Below are 17,845 nucleotides of genomic sequence, written 5' to 3'. Positions count from 1 at the left end.
TCTTAAAACCCTACTTTGAAAGCTTGACATAGCTAAAGGAGGAATCTCTCAGTATGATTTTGTACTACACAACTGCATTCGAGCAGGGGTCTCAAACCCGTGGCCCAATTGCAGGAGGATGGTTTGTGGCCCTCACCTTAACATGAAAGTTTTGTTAGTGTGGCCCATGATTTTGATATGAATGTTTGTGTGCGGTGCTGATTCGAATGTGTCTTTTTGGGAGCACATAGTACTTGTGCAAAAAGCTCTTTTCTACCTTGAACTTCAATAAGTCCAAGTACAGATCCAGACTTATTGATGAGCATAAGGGTCTCAACTGCTTTCTCCCTCACGCCAAATGTGGCTCAGCTATCCATGAGGAATCACTGCCAAGTCTCTAGCAGCAAGAGGTAGGCAGAAGCCATGGTCAGAGCAACATTCCTTCCAAGGTTAAATAAAGAACTGTTAATACAGACAATGAATCTGATTAATAATAATACATTTCTCTAGTCAGCAACTATATGTGGTTTCTACAGTTTTCTATATCTGCTGTATTAATGTTTTCATTATATCATTTTATTTATCTATTACTGTTTGATAATTATTTTTCATTAAACGTTTTTATCCAAGCCTAAAAAAAACCCCAATGCGGCTCAGCCTCACCCCAGACTGTACCTCCAGTGGCCCCCAGGTAAATTGAGTTTGAGACATAATGAGACATTAGAGCATTTAATTTAACATAAGAATCTGTTAATGTGTGTGTGTGTTTGTGTGTGTGCACTGTGCAGCCAAGCATGCTTGTAATTAGCCTGTAAGTGCTCCTGTCAGTTGCTTGCCTCATCACCACTTTAGAGGAGGCGAACAGAGGAACTTCAAGATGAGGAAACAGCAAGAAACAGTGGTAGGAGGGGGGTGTCGCCCGCAGGTGGGGATTACTGCAGTGGGTACGTACACACAAAACACACACACAAACACACACGCACACACACACACTGTCATTCAGTGTATATGTTCAGAACAGTATGATGTGTTTTTAGTAAACAATATAAACGATAAAAACTTAATCAGAGGCTCAAGACTGAATGTCTATTTGGAGCTGTTCCACTGGTTGATAAAGCAAGTAAATTAAACTGAAAATTATGCAATGATCATTTCTTCTTTCCCTTCATGAGTTGTGTTGCAACCCTAACCTCTCTGCATCTTCAGTTCCTTTCACTGTCGATTTTTATTATTTTTATTTAGTTGATTTGTCAGTTGGTTTGGCTGACGCAAAGTTAAAGATGCATATTTTTACAGACTTCAAAAACAATTTAAAATGTGGAAACAAGTGGGAGACTTCAAAGAATTTGAACATGGAACCTCGCTGCTGAAAACTTGAGTGCAAGCCATTGACCTAGATTTGTCACATTTTTATGTAGCAATGTCACACAATGTTTGCGTTCTCATCTATGTACTTAGTAGTACATGCTGTGTGTAAACCCTACACATATCAACTGGACGATACGCTGTCGTGAAGAATGTCATCACGTTTTATGAGTCATTTTGTTTTTTTAAGGCTTTTTTTTTTGCTTTAAGATGGTACATGTGGCCTTTGTTGTAGCAGTAGAACATATTTGTGCAAGGTTGGGTATGTTTAAGATGTAGTTTGGCCGGTTTGGTTGCATAAACACAAACACAACAAAACTGAGTGGGTCAAATGGAGCTATATGAAAATCCATTGAAAAAAAAAAAGCTTTACAAAGCTTTACTGATGACCTTGTTATGTTTCTTGGTGGTCTTATTTTGTTTTTATCCATCCAATTTTTCAAAATCTGATCATACCTTTATTGAATTTTGCAATGATGTTTTTTTTTCTATGCAAACCAAATTGAAATGAAGTTTGAACGTTGTAAAAAACACATGCTACTATGCACTTTTCGGGCTGTGCAGATTCTCCCATCAACTTAATAGTGTCAGTTGCATGCCTTCATGAAATGAATATGGCCACACCCCTTGCTCTCCCTTGCTGTTTTCATGGGATACAAATTTACTTGCTTTATCAACCAATGTAACAGCTCCAAATAGACATTCAGTCTTGAACACAGTCCTCTGATTAAATTTTCAACTTTTATATTGTTTACTAAATACGAAATGCAAATACACATTCTCCTTCAAAGTAGCCCGTTAGATGAGCCACATAAATCACTGGTTCGGCCAACTTAGAACAAATGACTGCTAAGGTGCGCTGTGCTGTAGTTGGCGTTAAGTCGGATGATTTACTCAATTAAATGCTAATCATTTTTTGGTTTTTGGATTAAACTTTGATTTGATTTTATCATTGTAGAAAATGTAAAAAAGTCACTGTAACAATGGTTACTATTTTTCATGCTTGTATGTTCTGTATTTGTGTGAAAAGCGCGTTCACGTTATTTGCACGATGCTACATGTGGCTCAAGTGCAGCACAGTAGAGTCTGGGGCTATGTTGTGCACGGTGTTGTGAGTTTGCAATGTGCGTTGACAACCAGTAAGTTGAGTCATTCTTATTTTAGTGTCTGTAAGCACATTGCCTGCCAAAATGTTTTGTCAGTTTTTTTCTGCAACGTTTTCCATGTGTCCACATTACCGGGCAGTGATCGTTAAGTTGTGTGCAAACGTTTATTCTTTCTTTAGGAAAGATACATGACACATCCATACTAAATATTAATAGCCCACAATACTGTACCATTGTTGTATGATGATAGAAATAAAGTGATTGGGGAAAGCTGGAAAAGAGCAAGGAAAGACAAACACTTGTCCTGAGTATTTATTGGGAATCATTCTGAGTTGGCCTCAAGTGGTATTTGGCCAACACACTGGTGTAAAGGCCACTCATTTACCTCAATCAGTAAATACGTAGTAGAAGTAGTCCATATAAAGAAACAATGGCAATTTTGTTTGAATGATGAGACTGGTATCTAAAAACATGACAGGAATATTGTATCTTAAGCGTTGGCTTAATAATATACTTTTGGGTATTAATGCTTCCAATGTGACTATTTTTCAAAATGTATTATTGCGTAGTAAGTAATTGGCATACACTTTTCTTTTTAAAGGTAAAACAATAAAATTTCTATTATTTTACAGACCTCCAAATTAAGGCTCGCAAACCCTAGTTTGAGAAAACTAGATTAAGGTGCAGTTTTATAATCGGATATTAATGGATTTAACATGAGGCAGCTTTTCTTTTTTATTTCATTCTCTTTTCTTTCCACAAAGTGTTGTCGCTCAGAAAGCAACATGCCAGAAGAGATAAATGACGTTCGAATCAGGAACAAGTTGGTCTTCTCTTGCAACTGCCTTGCATTGCATAACTTTTTTTCCCCTAGCTTCAGGAGACAAAAGATGAGCTCTGCCCCTTTTCTACTGGTTCTATTACACACACACACATACACACACACACACGCACACACACACACACACACACACACACATGCACACACTTTCACATTCTTCCTGTACTCCCTTACTGCCACAAACAGAAAGGGAGGGATTTGCTGTAGTGGAGAGAGGAAAACGTGAGGGAGGGGGGGAGTTGGTAGAACGGAAGGGTTGAGAGAGACAGCAAGAGAGAGAGGGGGAAGCACATGTGTATGCGTTTGTGAGAGAGGGAGGCGAGGAAGCCGCCGCCATATGCCGAGTGGAGTCTACATGAAAAAACCATGGGAAGCTCACATCTCCTCAACAAAGGCATGCCTCTAGGTAAATGTGTGTACTTGTGTGTGGTAATGTTTGTGTGTGTGAGTGTATACGCTTCCCTTCCCCCCTCTGTTTTTTCTCCCCTTCATTCTCCCACACTACTACATTATCTTGTGTTGGCCTTGCAAGAATGTGTGTGTGTGCCTGTGTGTGCGTGTGTGTGTGGTGTTGGTAAGGACAGAAAACGAGGGCTAGCAAGAATAAGCACGCATGCACGCACCCCGCACACACACAGACAGACAGACAGACAGACACACACACACACACACACACACACACACACACACACACACACACACACACACACAGGTGGCTTCGAAAGATTGTTCTGGAAAACAAAAAGGGTGATGAACGTAGTGCCGGTTGCTGAATGTAAAGGCCCAGCGTGTTCTTGTGGGGACCACCGCGTACGCTCCCCCCCATCGTCTCCCCTGGGGAGGCAGCGAGTCCAAGGTCATGGGATATGGCATCCATCACTTTCAGATCAGGAAGAAGCAATCGATAACTGAGGCATCAGGCTGCTCAGATTTGATTTTGTGAGAAATAGATGATCCGGAGCACAATCCTCTTAGCATTAGCTGTGTGACTTGAACCCAAAAAAGCTCATTTGAAACCCTAATTCAATACCCTAACCCTACCCCTACCCAGACAGCAAAACAATGATTTGAAACACTAACCTTGTCTCTTGAAAGCAAAATCTAGAACGCTAGCCCATGTTAACCTACTTGCTTACAAACACCAACTCTGGTTTGAAACCCTAACTTGAAATCCTGATTTGTAACCCTAAATGCAGTCTAAGACTTCTTCAATATAGTAACCCAGATTAACCAATTGTCAAAACCCTGATTTGAAACACTAACCTTGGTTTGAAACCCTAATTTATACTCACTTTTATTTTGACTACAAATCCTACTTCGAAATCGTCACCGTTACATTAAATCGTAATGCAGGCTTGATACCCTGATTTTAGAAACCTGGCTCTTGTTAACCTACATCCAAACACTGACCCAGGTTTGAAACAATAAATCAAAATACTAACTCTGGATCAACCACTTATTGAACCCACTCTAACCCTACCTTCAAACTCTAACTTGCAACTCTTAACCTAGTTAAGTAGAAACATTAACAGATTAAAACCCCCACTTTGAAACTCGAATTCAGACTTGAAATCTTGATTTGGAACCCCAACCCATTCATGAAACCCCAATTTGAAACCCAAACAAATCGTAAACCCTATTTAGGAACATTAACCCGTGTTTAATTTAGAACCCTAAACTTTGTTTGAAATCTTAAACACCCAGACTTTAAATTCACTTTTCAAACCCTAACCTCTCTTGAAACTTCAATTTCAAACCCTAGCTCTGGCACAAAATAGAAAGCTTTAATTTAGCTTCATTTATAACCTCACTATGGTACCATAAACCAGGTATGAAATCCAAATTTGAAATCCGTAACCTTGACCGAAAACCGTACCTATTTTGAAGACCGCTAGATGGTCACTCTGATATTTGCCAAACTTCAGCGTGTTGTGAAGTGAGTTGAGTCACCTGCCACCATAAAGTATCTCAAGTGATGACAGACAAATAATTAGTTTTTAACATTAACCAATGAAAACCTGTGGTATTTTTTGTCTTCAATAGACCTAGTTTGCAGGCCTTGAGTTTTGATACCTACGTTTCTGCTGGTGGCCCAGTCATTCTGTCAGCAACGTTCTTTTGATTCTCCATTAAGCGTGTTTTACAACGCGTGAACACAGCACAGTTGATCATCAGATCAGGTTTCACATTGGAATCCAATGTCACCGATAAGTAGGCAACAGCAGGCTGAGGTTGTGCTGAGCTGGTGTTCAGCTGTCAGAAGACAACAAGAAGCGTTTTGTTGGTGATTACTTGAAAGCGGCGTGTAGAAAAGTCGTGTCATAATGGGACACAGTGATACACCTGAGCATATATGACTTTCACTCATTCGCAGCTCCTTTTTCATCAAACAGGTCAATTCACAGGATTTCAAAGCTGGTTTCAAATTAGGCTTTGAAATTCTACCCCAACCTGTTGTGAAACCCTGATTCAAAACTCTGACCTCATTTTGCAACCTTACTTTTATACCCTTTGAACTCTAATCCTGTCTTGAAAACCTAATTTAAAATCTTTTTGTTGGCATAAAACCCTAATCCTGTCAGGTTTGGAACGACTTTCATACCCCACTATAAAACCCCACTTTGAAACACTTACCCTGTAATTAGTCCAAACTTTGAAAAGCCCTAACCCTATCTTAAAACCCTGAGCTAAAAATGTAACGCTGTCTTGAAACTACAATTCCTGTTTAAAATGACCTTCCCTTGTTTAAAATGCTGATTTTTATGTGGTACCCTAATTTGAAATTGTAACTCCGACTTGAAACTCTGACTTTAAATCCTAATGTGCAGTTCTTAATACCCAAACTTGAAACTGTATCTGTGCCATATAACCCTAACCTACTTTAATCCTATCTTGCAATTTTAATTGGAAAAAATTACAATTATACATCATGAGCCAAAGATATCAATTATCTCCGGGCACTGCTCGGTATAATGTAGGGCTCGCCTTCTGGAAAAGACGTTGCTTAGTCAATGTTTTTGACAGTAAAACTAACCAGGGCAGTGATTCCACAACTGACTTCTCATCCGTTTCTCACCGAAGGACATCAGACCTCAAGAATGTCATCACAAGAAAATCTCCATTTGGAATCTTCTCCCAACAAGTCTGATTCTTCTGAATATTTGAAAAATAGCGATTGTGAAATCACTGCTTTAACAATTTCCCATGATGTGAGCTAATTTAAACAGGAAAGCTGAGCAGTCTAAACAGAGGAATTTCCACTTGTGCATCCTCCATCTGAAGGACATGAGAGATTTTAGACGCGCTGGGAACGAATCCAGTGGAAACAGGGATGGGAGGGTTACTGTTAGTAACTGATCCAAGTACCATATTATTAATGCAACATGAATACTTCTGATTCTTTTTAAGGACTCGCGCTTTGTGGGGTATTGGGACTAGGCCAGCCCAGCCCTCAACTTGCAAAAATACATAGACAGATTCAACCAGTGTGCCACTGCTGGGGCACATTAGTGTAAGATTATTTGTGTGCTGGGGGAAATTATAAAATTTTATTGAATTGTCCCCAAAAAAATAATTATATATAATGCAAGAATAGTGAGAATAGTGACAGCAGCAACTCAGGAGAGATGCCTGCATTATTCCCACTCGCCTCTAGAAGCACCACGTAAAATTTGGATTATTCAGAAGAAAAATGACGATAAACCTCAATAAATCAGTCTTAAAATATGAAGGGGCTGCTACAATAAAATAAATTGTAAGTTCCTTTACCACAATAAAGTGTGTTACTTTGAATAAAGCAGTGTAAAAAGGGGTCAAATTGAAGTTGCCCTTCTCTTGCTTTTTCCTGCAGGAATTTTTTTGTGTCTTGTCAAAGTAGTATCATGTTTTATACTTACATCACTTGACATCGGCTCACTTTTACTATTTCCGTTGTGTTCAAGGCATTAGGCCCCCCATCATGAATGGACCTATGCACCCACGTCCCCTCGTGGCTCTGCTGGATGGACGAGACTGCACAGTAGAGATGCCAGTCCTGAAAGATGTCGCCACTGTGGCCTTCTGCGATGCACAGTCGACGCAGGAGATCCATGAAAAGGTGGGTCGTTACACAAGAAAAACTATGGCACACTGTTTTTTTTTACTTCAAAGACAAGACAAACTGTATTATGTGCAAGTGCACATTTGTATGCTTGCTTTTGAGACATCATCGTTTATCATGCCATCCACAGTTTGACATTGACTGTGAGAATCAAGTGTTCTTTACTGAAGGCGGATTCTTTAACAGTTCACATTTAGACTAATTAAAATCTGTAAAAACGTGTTCTTGTGTCTTGATAGAATCGTTCACCCAATTATATGTTGATTGGTGAAATTGGTGCCGGGCGCTGATTTATTCCCTAAGTTTTGGTGGGGCACTGCTGACTGAGACCCTGTCACCGATAAGGAAGGGGAACACTATCTGATTGCGTTTAATCTCTTTACATGGCGATATTCAGGAAGTGCAGCCAACCATTGCAGGCAGGTATATTCAAACACAGGATATTAAGAGGACGCAGACAACAAATCCAAACAAAGCCATTATCCATTCATAGAAATGCATTCATGTGCTCCATACAGACGGACCTGGAGTAATTCACGCATTCTGTGCACGCAGGTGCTGAACGAAGCCGTGGGAGCGTTGATGTATCACACTATCACTCTGATGAGAGAAGACCTGGAGAAGTTCAAAGCTCTCCGCATCATCGTGCGCATCGGTAGCGGCTATGACAACATTGACATCAAGTCTGCGGGCGAGCTTGGTGAGTGAGCTCTTGGCCCCTTTCATAACGCCTGTTTTCCAGCACCAACACAAAAATGTGCGGCAAGTTTTTGTCGTCTCAAGCAGTATCGGAATGATGCTGGGACAGGGGTCTGAAGTTTGAACACGCTTTTGTGGTCATTTATTGTGATTGTGGGTTTTAATCATTGGAAAGCTCACCCTAAAAATGACAGTTCAAAATTGAGTTTCCATCTGTGGACTGCAGAAACAGCCTAAACACATACACAATGTTTTCGATGGACTCAGATGTTTGGAAGAGTTTGTAAAGCTCACAGATAAAATGAGGGGGGAGATCCATGTCTGTATGGCATTCTGTTCATAACAATCCATAGAGCAGCGAATCAACCAAAATCCCGTCTTGGACACTTCCGACAAACGTAGAAGGACATAGGTAGTACTGTTGGAGCTCCCCCAACAAACATTGTGGGAGAAGTTACAGGTGGAGTCAAGTCACAAACATTCTCGAATATGCACCCCTACTCTTATCAATATGCTATGCTGATTAATATTATCACCTTTTTTCTGGATTTTGTCACGTTTGGACAAGGCGACCTTAAGCACCATGATCTCATTTTCAGTCGAGAGCAAGTGACCGTACGAGGTAGAATGGCGGCCCCCTGAGATGGATAAAACTGGTGGAGGTAGTATTATTCATAATACCTTGCTTGGACAAGTGGGGGCACATTGAGCATATTTCTGTAAAGAACCAACTATAAGAATTTATTGAAAACCGAAACATTGAAATCCTGGCTCAGGTATTTGCTGATGTCATCGAAGGAATATGTGCGATATCGTTAGGAAACTCAACCTAACAAAGGTTGGGGTAGAAGTTAAACTCATTTCTGTATGATATTCCTTGCAAACGTTATTCATACCGATATTGTTTATTGGACCTCTGAAATAACCCAAAGCTGACTCATAAAGCTGTTGCCAAAACGTTCCCATCCTCTATTCCAACAGGAATTGTTGTGTGTAACATGCCAGCCGCCTCGGTGGAGGAGACGGCTGACTCCACGCTGTGTCACATCCTCACCTTGTATCGGCGTACAACATGGCTCCATCAGGTTTGTGGCTTTTGACCTTAAGAAAACCCATAACGTCAAATTGTTCATCACATACCTATACGCTACACGCTACGCCAGGCTCTCCGGGAGGGCACACGGGTCCAAAGTGTGGAGCAGATCCGAGAGGTTGCTTCAGGAGCAGCGAGGATCAGAGGGGAGACGTTGGGACTCATCGGACTAGGTCAGTCAAGGCGAAAAGCCAGACAATGTACAGCTGAAGCTCAATCTTACGCGCTTTGATTTGCAACTTTCTGTCTCACGGGGTTTGGTCATGGACCCCAATTTTTTTTTTCGTCGTATATACATTTTCAAGTAGTATTTTAAATGGCCAATATAAAGACTTGTGATTTAATTTCCGTGACTAATTCAAAGACATCTGATAAGTAATTGGGCTGTTTGATCTTTATGACTGCTTTATTGCAGTGTTAGGGATAGCTTTGTTTATTTTTGATTCGGAAAGGGGGAGGTTCACAGAAGCACCTCATCCACTCAGAAATCAAAGACCGTGGCCGGACACACTAGTAAAATAAGTGGCCGCTTTAATCTCTCTTCCATCCATTCACATAACAAAATGATTTACTCAATCTGCCCAATATTGTCATCTGCGCATTGCTTCTCTTTTAATATAAATGTCAACAGACGGTCCTTGTAGGAGGGAGCCTCATATTCATGAACGGCGAACGAACCCCTTAGCTGACGTAAATTAACGTGACAAAGGACCCCTTTGGCTGCCCTTTCTTAAAAAACAAACAAACAAACAAGATTTTCTATATAATGCGCTTTCGTGGTTAACGCGATTCCCAAATTCTGGACCCCAAAGTCTGCGTAAAATGAAGCTTTAGCTGTACTTTGACCCCCCCCCCTGCTATTCAGACAGTTGCAAATAGTGAAAATTTTAAAATGGACCCTTCCTCTCAAAAGGCACATCTATGTGTATAGATGCCACACAATGGTCGTAAACTTAAAACAAAATTAAATGTGAATGAAATTAGGCGCAATGGTGAAGTGCATCATGGGCCTGTTAGTAGGGGCATCAGTGGAGAAGCAGACCCATAGTTTTAGTTCCACATTGAATGTGTACAAGCTAAGTGCATTCAATAATGCCAAAAAATAGGGTATCTTAAACAGTAATAAAATTGATTCAAGCTAACAATATAAAGGTCGCAACCAAGATTAAAGAAAGAAAAGAAAAATTAAATTTATTTAATTAATTAAAATTTAATTAAAATTAAAGAAAAATTACTATTTAATTCAGACTCAAGTGAAACCACCTACTCTACTAACTACTGCCTTGATATATCAAGTATGTGTTAATGTGTGCGCACGGATGTGTGTGTAGGTCGAGTGGGCCAGGCTGTAGCCTTGCGAGCTAAGACGTTTGGCTTCAATGTCATTTTTTATGATCCCTATTTGGCCGACGGCGTGGAAAGATCCCTGGGCCTTCAAAGAGTCACCACGCTACAGGTACGTTTGATTTGGACAGATTTGCTCACATGAAGGTTCATGTGTTTCCACCCTCACTATTGAATACGTGTCCCATTGTAGGGTAATAGTGAATTTTATTATGCCATACATATCCTTTCATATTGTATTGTAACTGGAGCGAATTGTTTTGTGGCAATGGGTGTGTGTATTTATAATTACTGTAGTGAATAGTGTGTTGGGTTTGGAAGGCGGTCACCAACCAATTATTATTATTATTATTATTATTATTATTATTATTATTATTATTATTACTACTGCTACTATTATTATTATTACATGCACACACACACACGCATGCACGCACGCACGCACGCATGCACACACACACACACACACATCTAATTAGCTTTATAACTTGCCGGGAGCCTTTGTAGTATCGGCTCACTTGTAAATATCTTCGAATAAATAGATTAACATAATGGCTAGCACACCACAGAGTTGGCTGGAGGAGGTATTTACAGTCGTATGCAAAGTTTGGGCACCCCTGATAATTTTCAAGATTTTCCTCAATCATTGGTTGTTTGGATAAGCAATTCCAGATAAATATATCATAAAGCAGACAAAAAAAAGTGATGTTTGAGAAGTGATATGAAGTTTATAGAATTTACAGAAAGTGTGCAGTCATTACTTAAACAAAAGTAGGCAGGTGCAAACATTTGAATATAACTGTCACAAAACCTATGTGAACACAATTTTAAATAATTAGTTTATTTTTAAGCTTCAATGTATCAGAATCGGAGTGAATACCATTGTGCCATATTGTCTAGTAGTGCAAGTGGAGTGAATAGCATTGTGTTGCGTTGCATCAAATTGTGTGTTCGTGTATTGTAGTTACTATGAACAGTATTGTGTCACATCATGCTGTATTTTGTATCTTAATTAGAGTGAATACTATCGCATTTGAGTTTATGAATTTATGAATGTATGATGTTGATGTCCGTATCCCTAATCCCTTTACGTTTTTTTTATTGTGTTGTTTCGTTGTGTGTTAAATTAATATTTGTTTCTCGGTTATCCCAAACAGGATCTGCTCTTCCACTCCGACTGCGTGTCGCTGCACTGCAGCCTGAACGAACACAACCACCACCTCATCAACGACTTCACCGTTAAGCAGGTGGCTGAACCAGACCTTCCTCTGATTTCACTTTGATTCCAACAAACAATGTGAATGGAGGCATGTGTTCCAGATGCGTCAGGGAGCATTCCTGGTCAACACGGCAAGGGGGGGTCTGGTGGATGAGAAGGCCCTGGCCCAGGCCCTGAAGGACGGGAGAATACGCGGCGCTGCCCTGGATGTTCACGAGACGGAACCCTTCAGGTAATATCAACTCTGGTTGGTTGTCAAAGTTAAGTGTTCAATATGGTAACTATTGGGAAGATATTTACATTTAGCGGGAATTTACAGTATGAAAAATCCTGCAATCTTTGTTGCATTCATTTACCTGCCCCCCCACCCTAAAATTGGTGCATGTAAATGGGAAAGTGTTTACATATTTGCGAGAATTTACATTATAAAAATCCTGCTATATTTGTTGCATTAATTTACCTGTCCCCCCTATAATTGGTGTATGTGAATGTTGTTATTTCTTTTGTCTCATTAATTTGTTTATTGTAAACAATGAAAGAAAATTATTAAACTAACACCTTACAAACATAATGTAATGATTTTATTTCTTTTATTCAGTAATTGGTAGTTGTAAATAGTGAAATAATGAACATAAGAAAATGAAAGATTTTTTAATATTTTTTATTCATTTATTGTAAGATAAAAACTAATTATAAATTACAGTGGAGCTCTGCATACTCATGGGTTCCCATACTCAAAGATATTCACAATGGTTCGTTTACATACTTGTGAAAGAAAGAACGACTGACCTGGACTTCATCATTGGCATTAAAAATAAAACAGGCCCTTGAGCATAACATTTTTCATCCTGTCATTTCGCCCCTTTCACACTGTGTGTGTGTGTGTGTGTTTCCCTTTGTAGTTTCAGTCAGGGTCCCCTGAAGGACGCCCCTAACCTGATCTGCACCCCTCATGCCGCCTGGTACAGTGAACAGGCCTCGCTAGAGATGCGGGAGGAGGCTGCCAGGGAGATTCGGAGAGCCATCACAGGTCGGGCCCACATTGATCGCCAGCTTTACTTCCATAAGTTCCATTCGAAAAATATTGTGTCTGTGTTCAGGTCGTATTCCGGACAGTCTTAAGAACTGCGTCAACAAGGAATTCCTGACTCAGAACAACCACTGGACGGCAGTGGAACCAGCCAACGTCCACCCAGAACTCAATGGAGCCTACAGGTAATGACACATCGTAGACTAGAGACATGGTCGTCATAGCAACAATATAGCTTTTGTCGTGGCACTTACACCTAACCTAATTTGAAATGCTTACTATCTTTTGAAACCCCAGCACTGGGTTGAAAATTGAAACCCCAATCCTACGTGAAACCCAACTGGGAAACTGTATCCCAAATCCTAACCTGACTTGAAAATCTAACCCTGTCTTGAAAGCTAAATTTGCACAGGTAGGCTCAAAAGCTTAATTTACAAACAGTGAAACTATTTCAGTCCCAGTTTGAAACCCTAATAAAGGTGTGAAATTTGAGAATTCTAACCCTGCCTTGAAAACCTACCTTGAAACTGGAGTTCTGCTTTCAAACGCGATTTTAAAAGTGAGACCTTAACACAGGCTTTAAACCCCAACTTGAAACCCTAATCCTGGCTTTAATCGTATTTTGAGAACCCTCCTCCAATTTGAGACTTTAACCCTGGTTTTGGAATCATAATTGCAAACACTTGCACATTTTAAAGTCTTGCCCAATTTTGAATCTTATTCCTTGTGTGAAAACAACCAAAATAGGTTTAATAAATTCAAGTGGAGCACAAGCCCAACGCAAACTCCTCTCTCCTCGTACCAGGTACCCGCCAGGGGTAGTGAGCATGACCAGTGGTGGCCTCCCGCCCCCCGTGGAGGGCATCGTGCCTAACGCAGTGCCCGTCACACACCCCCTCCCGCCTGCAGTCGCACACCCGCCACACACCCCGTCACCCGGACAGAACACAGTCAAGCCACCGGAGGGTGACAGAGAGCAGCATCCAAATGAGCAGCTGTAGTCTAAAAGCGCAGCGGGAAGACAAAGTCCAGTAAACAACTACTGATCCCAAAATGATGTACAGGCACCCGATTGCTCGTCCAAACTCCAAAGAAAGCCAAGAAGACAGCAGTGATGGTCAGCAGACGGAAACAAAGAGGTTGGATGCTCCATTTGTGCGAAGACTGAGGGAAAACTAATCTTTTTGACAGTCGCGTGTCCAAAATTTCACATAGGTTGCTATTTTATCCCGCCCCCTGCCCCCATCATTCCTTGGGCCTGGAAGTAAAAAAAAAAAAAAAAAAAAAGCTGTTGGCTTTGAAATGAATGTAAGTTGTTCAAGCAGACCAGTGTTTTCCCAACCTTTTAAAAATCAGGGTGAATTCATTTACATGTGAAAAGTCATATGGCACACCAAAGAAAGACGTCACAAAAATTAGATACTACAGTGGTACCTTGATTTAAGAGAGCCCCAATAAAGTCAGATTATTATTTTTTTGCCTCGTGTTGCGAGCCAAACTTTGAGGTTTTGCCGCTTAAGTCAAGTGAAACAAATTCAACACTACAGCTGAGGTACGATAATGCTTTCGCATGTCAGCAAGGAGAGCCGCAGTCAGTGATGCGCTTTCACTTTTTACAGATTTAAACATAAAAATGGGTTCAGTTGAACAGTTTGAAAATATAGAAATTCTCTTAAATATTATCTTTGGCAGTTCAATTCCTTCAAATATACAATTTTTTAATCGATTTTTGCATCGTGTGCAATGGTGTGCTTTAACAGTCAAACTGACCAGTTTGAAAGTCTACTATAAAAATACATGCTATATTACTAACAATTGGATTTCAAAGATTTTTGGCTTTATTTTTTCTGTTTCTTTCTAAAGAAGTTTTGAAATTTGAAATATGCGTATTGGGTATGCGAGTGGACTATTTGTGGATTTCCTTAACGACATTTTAAATGTTTTTTCCCCACATATTTTTATATTTATTTATATTTTATTATGAACTTTTCGAAATATTGCTTAGGGTTAATCTGATCCACCCCCAATGCATTTATAATGGCTTAACCCTATTCCCGAGCTTGTCGGCCCCTATCCCTAATTCAGAATCAGTTTGTTGATTTTAAGTACTATAACGGTATAGTGGTATATTGACTTAGGTGTGCCCCAATTGACCAGTTTTGAGAATTCTGAGCCTTCACTTCATCATTATATTTTTTCATGTTGTGAACCAAAAGTCGGGTTTTGCGTGAGCTTCACATATGTTGTTCTCCGTTTAAGTGGAAAAAAAAGGAAAAATAATTTAGAAACTGAAAGGAGAGGCACAGTCCCCGATGCAATTTCAAACTTTAATTAAACTGCACAACAGACTTCACCCACTGGGCCAGACCCCTTAAAAGCACATTAAAAGCACACATCTAACGAACATATACTATATTATGTACAGTAATTATACTTTATGAAACCAGTTTATTTCTTTAAATTCAATCTAGTGCTGTTTTAGGTAGGGTTTTTTGGGGGGGCGGGGCTGGGCTGTGAAAATAGCATTGAAATTCATTTATATGGGGAAAAACTGATTTGCCATTCAAGTGAATTGAGATACTGTACAAGCTCAGCCATGGAATAAACTTGAGAATGAAGGTACCACTGTACACCGTTTCCATTCACCCACAAATTCTTTGGACATGTTTGGTTCAACAAAGATATTTTGGCATCTAATCGAAAAACGATAAACTCAAGTCACGAATACGTCATGATCAATGTTATAAAATAAATCATTTGGGCCAGAATGAAATGGGGGTGGAGGTGTGCAATTTTCTCGACTGATGATCTCTCATGACATTTTTGGCACAGAGGTAGGGAATCATGGTTTTAAACTGGAGTGGAGGCCAGAAGATGCTGGAAACAAACTAGATACATCTGTGTGACAATTTTCCTAAACAAGCCACCCTGAAAAAGAGGCAGCTATTTTTTTGCACACCATCTCAGGATCTTTAGTTTCCGCAGTTGGTCTACTGTTGACTTCATTTTCTGCCGTTTAGTGCTCCTTTTTGTTGTTCTTTCTCACTTTTCGTTGCAACTTCAATTGCTGAGGGTGTTTGCTGTAGTTTGTACAGAGCCTGCAATTTCTGAGCTTGCACGTTTGTTGTATGCAGGTGGCGAAATATTGTGCTTGACATTGATTTTTTTTTAAACAATGTTGGGAAGATGCAAAATAATGCACTGAGATTCTGTACTGTAGCAGACTTAAATGTGTAGCGTTAAACTTGTAAAGTATCCCCCCACCCCGCTATATTGCGTCCATCTATCGCAGCCTTGCTGCAAAGCACAATTTTTGTGTGGACCGCATTCACCTGTCTACCGTGGAAATCCCCTCTGTATCGCAGTATGCTTAAAAAATGTAATGCCCTCACATGTGGAAAAGTATAGGAGAACTATTCTCTGATGCACTTTTCCAAAAACCACAAATCCTGATCACAAATCATATTTTGAAACCATAACACTTGTTTGAAAACCCAATCAAGGCTTAATACGCTAATTTGAAAGCCTAACTTGAAACCCTTACACATAGCCTGGAACCTTAGCATAAAATAATAAAGCTGGTTTAAAGCCTAATTTGAAGCCCTAACTCTGTCTTGTAACCATAATTTGGAACACCAACTTTTTTGGAAAACTAACCTTGGATTTAAACCCTGAAATGAAACTTGTTTTAAATTATACATTGGGCTTGAAACCATAATTGTGCTTTAAAATCATACACCAGGTTTGACACCCTATTTTAGAACCCTAACACTGTTTTGAAACCCTAACCATGGCTTGAAACCATAATTTGTAAGCCTAACGCTATTTTGAAACCCTAATTTCAAACTCTAGCATTTGTTTGAATTCCTAATTTGGTTTTAAAACCCAAATTTAAAATCCTAACCGTGGTTTAAAACTCAAATTTGAAATCTTGAAACGCGTAAGAAACACAACAGTATATACCACCCCCCCACCCCAGCCCAGGTGACTCACAGAATAACAGCATTCACTCTTGTAAAAAATGTGTTTTAACAGATATGTTCAATGTGTTGCAGGTGTGAAACTGTCTTTAATTTTTTTCGGGGGTGGGCAAGTTGTCTCTATTTAAAATTTTCACCAACACTGGGTGAGTCTAAGATGCGTTCCCGGCAATAAGAGGGGGTTCACCATAAGACATCTTTTTTGTGATCCAGAGCTTCAACTGTAAATAAGACAGTTGTGAAGTTTTGCACAAGCTTTACTTCCTTAGAAAAAAAAAAATCAAAATCCCCCGCTACCTACATTGGTTCCTTACTTTGAATCATTTTTTACAAAGCACGAGAGTGAATAGCACAACATTCCCTTTAACATTTCATGATGAGTCCTTACTAAGTGTACCATTTGGCCACCGCGGCGCTCTCCGTGTCCTTATATGTACATAACGTGGTGGTGTTTTTCTGCCTGCCTGTGTCAATGTGGCTTGGTTTGTATCTGTGTCTAAAAAGCAGCGCTGCGAGTGGGAGCATTGGGTTCCTGAAGGTATCGTCACTGAGGGCCCAATCAGGATCCCACTCCAGATCAGGCATTTTGAGTAGTAAACAGTTCACTGTTGCCTACCCGTTTTACTTTGAGGTAGCAATCGTAGCGACCAGGGATGGACATTTCACACCGACGTTACCAATTCTAAACCTGAGCTGAGTGCCAAGTTCTCGCTGGGCCAAACTCTGAAATGTGTACGTTCTAAGGCCTTGGAAATTCTGCAGGGAATTCCTGTGGACTACACATTCCTCACAAGATGCCTATCACCTTTGCTGTTTCTATGGCAACCTCTACAGATATGGTTCATCATTCACAAACAAAAACAGCACTTTGAAATTCCTTCCCTGGTAGTGACAAACAGTCCACTGTTGCCTACATGTTTGTCAACTTTATGGTAGTAGTAGGTGTAGCAATATGCAGTACATATATATATATATATATATATACATTCTACAGTAAATATTTTTGGCCAAAACCCTAATGAAAAATATGTTTGTGCCTGTATGCATTTGTATGAATTATTTTAAAAGAAAATAAAATTGTGGATGATGA

The 17,845-nt window shown here is 39.9% G+C and overlaps 1 protein-coding gene across 2 annotated transcripts; it reads left to right on the top strand.

Annotated features, from left to right (window-relative positions):
• The first annotated feature begins 817 nt into the window (after positions 1-817).
• On the top strand, positions 818-17,845 carry ctbp1 (C-terminal binding protein 1). 2 transcript variants are annotated; one of them, XM_088375654.1, is made up of 11 exons: positions 818-923; positions 7,233-7,387; positions 7,946-8,090; positions 9,071-9,174; positions 9,253-9,355; positions 10,514-10,638; positions 11,684-11,773; positions 11,847-11,977; positions 12,648-12,775; positions 12,846-12,960; positions 13,581-17,845. In XM_088375654.1, exons 1-11 carry the CDS (start codon positions 857-859, stop codon positions 13,774-13,776), a joined length of 1,359 nt encoding a protein of 452 aa, XP_088231780.1. In that variant the 5' UTR covers positions 818-856; the 3' UTR covers positions 13,777-17,845. The 2 variants fall into 2 exon arrangements, with proteins under 2 accessions (XP_088231780.1, XP_088231789.1); XM_088375663.1 differs by lacking the exon at positions 818-923 and adding an exon at positions 3,477-3,697.

Source organism: Syngnathus floridae, chromosome 1, assembly GCF_059516105.1.
Source record: "Syngnathus floridae isolate MCC-2025c chromosome 1, RoL_Sflo_1.0, whole genome shotgun sequence".
NCBI lineage: Eukaryota > Metazoa > Chordata > Actinopteri > Syngnathiformes > Syngnathidae > Syngnathus > Syngnathus floridae.
This window is presented reverse-complemented; position numbering and strand designations above follow the sequence as displayed.

What these genes read in the sequence shown, in the direction of transcription:
- ctbp1 (XM_088375654.1), top strand. Translation starts at nt 857, where the DNA reads ATGAGGAAACAGCAAGAAACAGTGGTAGGAGGGGGGTGTCGCCCGCAG. An exon ending in CAAGTCTGCGGGCGAGCTTG is followed by an intron (nt 8,091 to 9,070) that starts GTGAGTGAGCTC and finishes CTATTCCAACAG; the next exon opens with GAATTGTTGTGTGTAACATG. An exon ending in GATTCGGAGAGCCATCACAG is followed by an intron (nt 12,776 to 12,845) that starts GTCGGGCCCACA and finishes GTCTGTGTTCAG; the next exon opens with GTCGTATTCCGGACAGTCTT.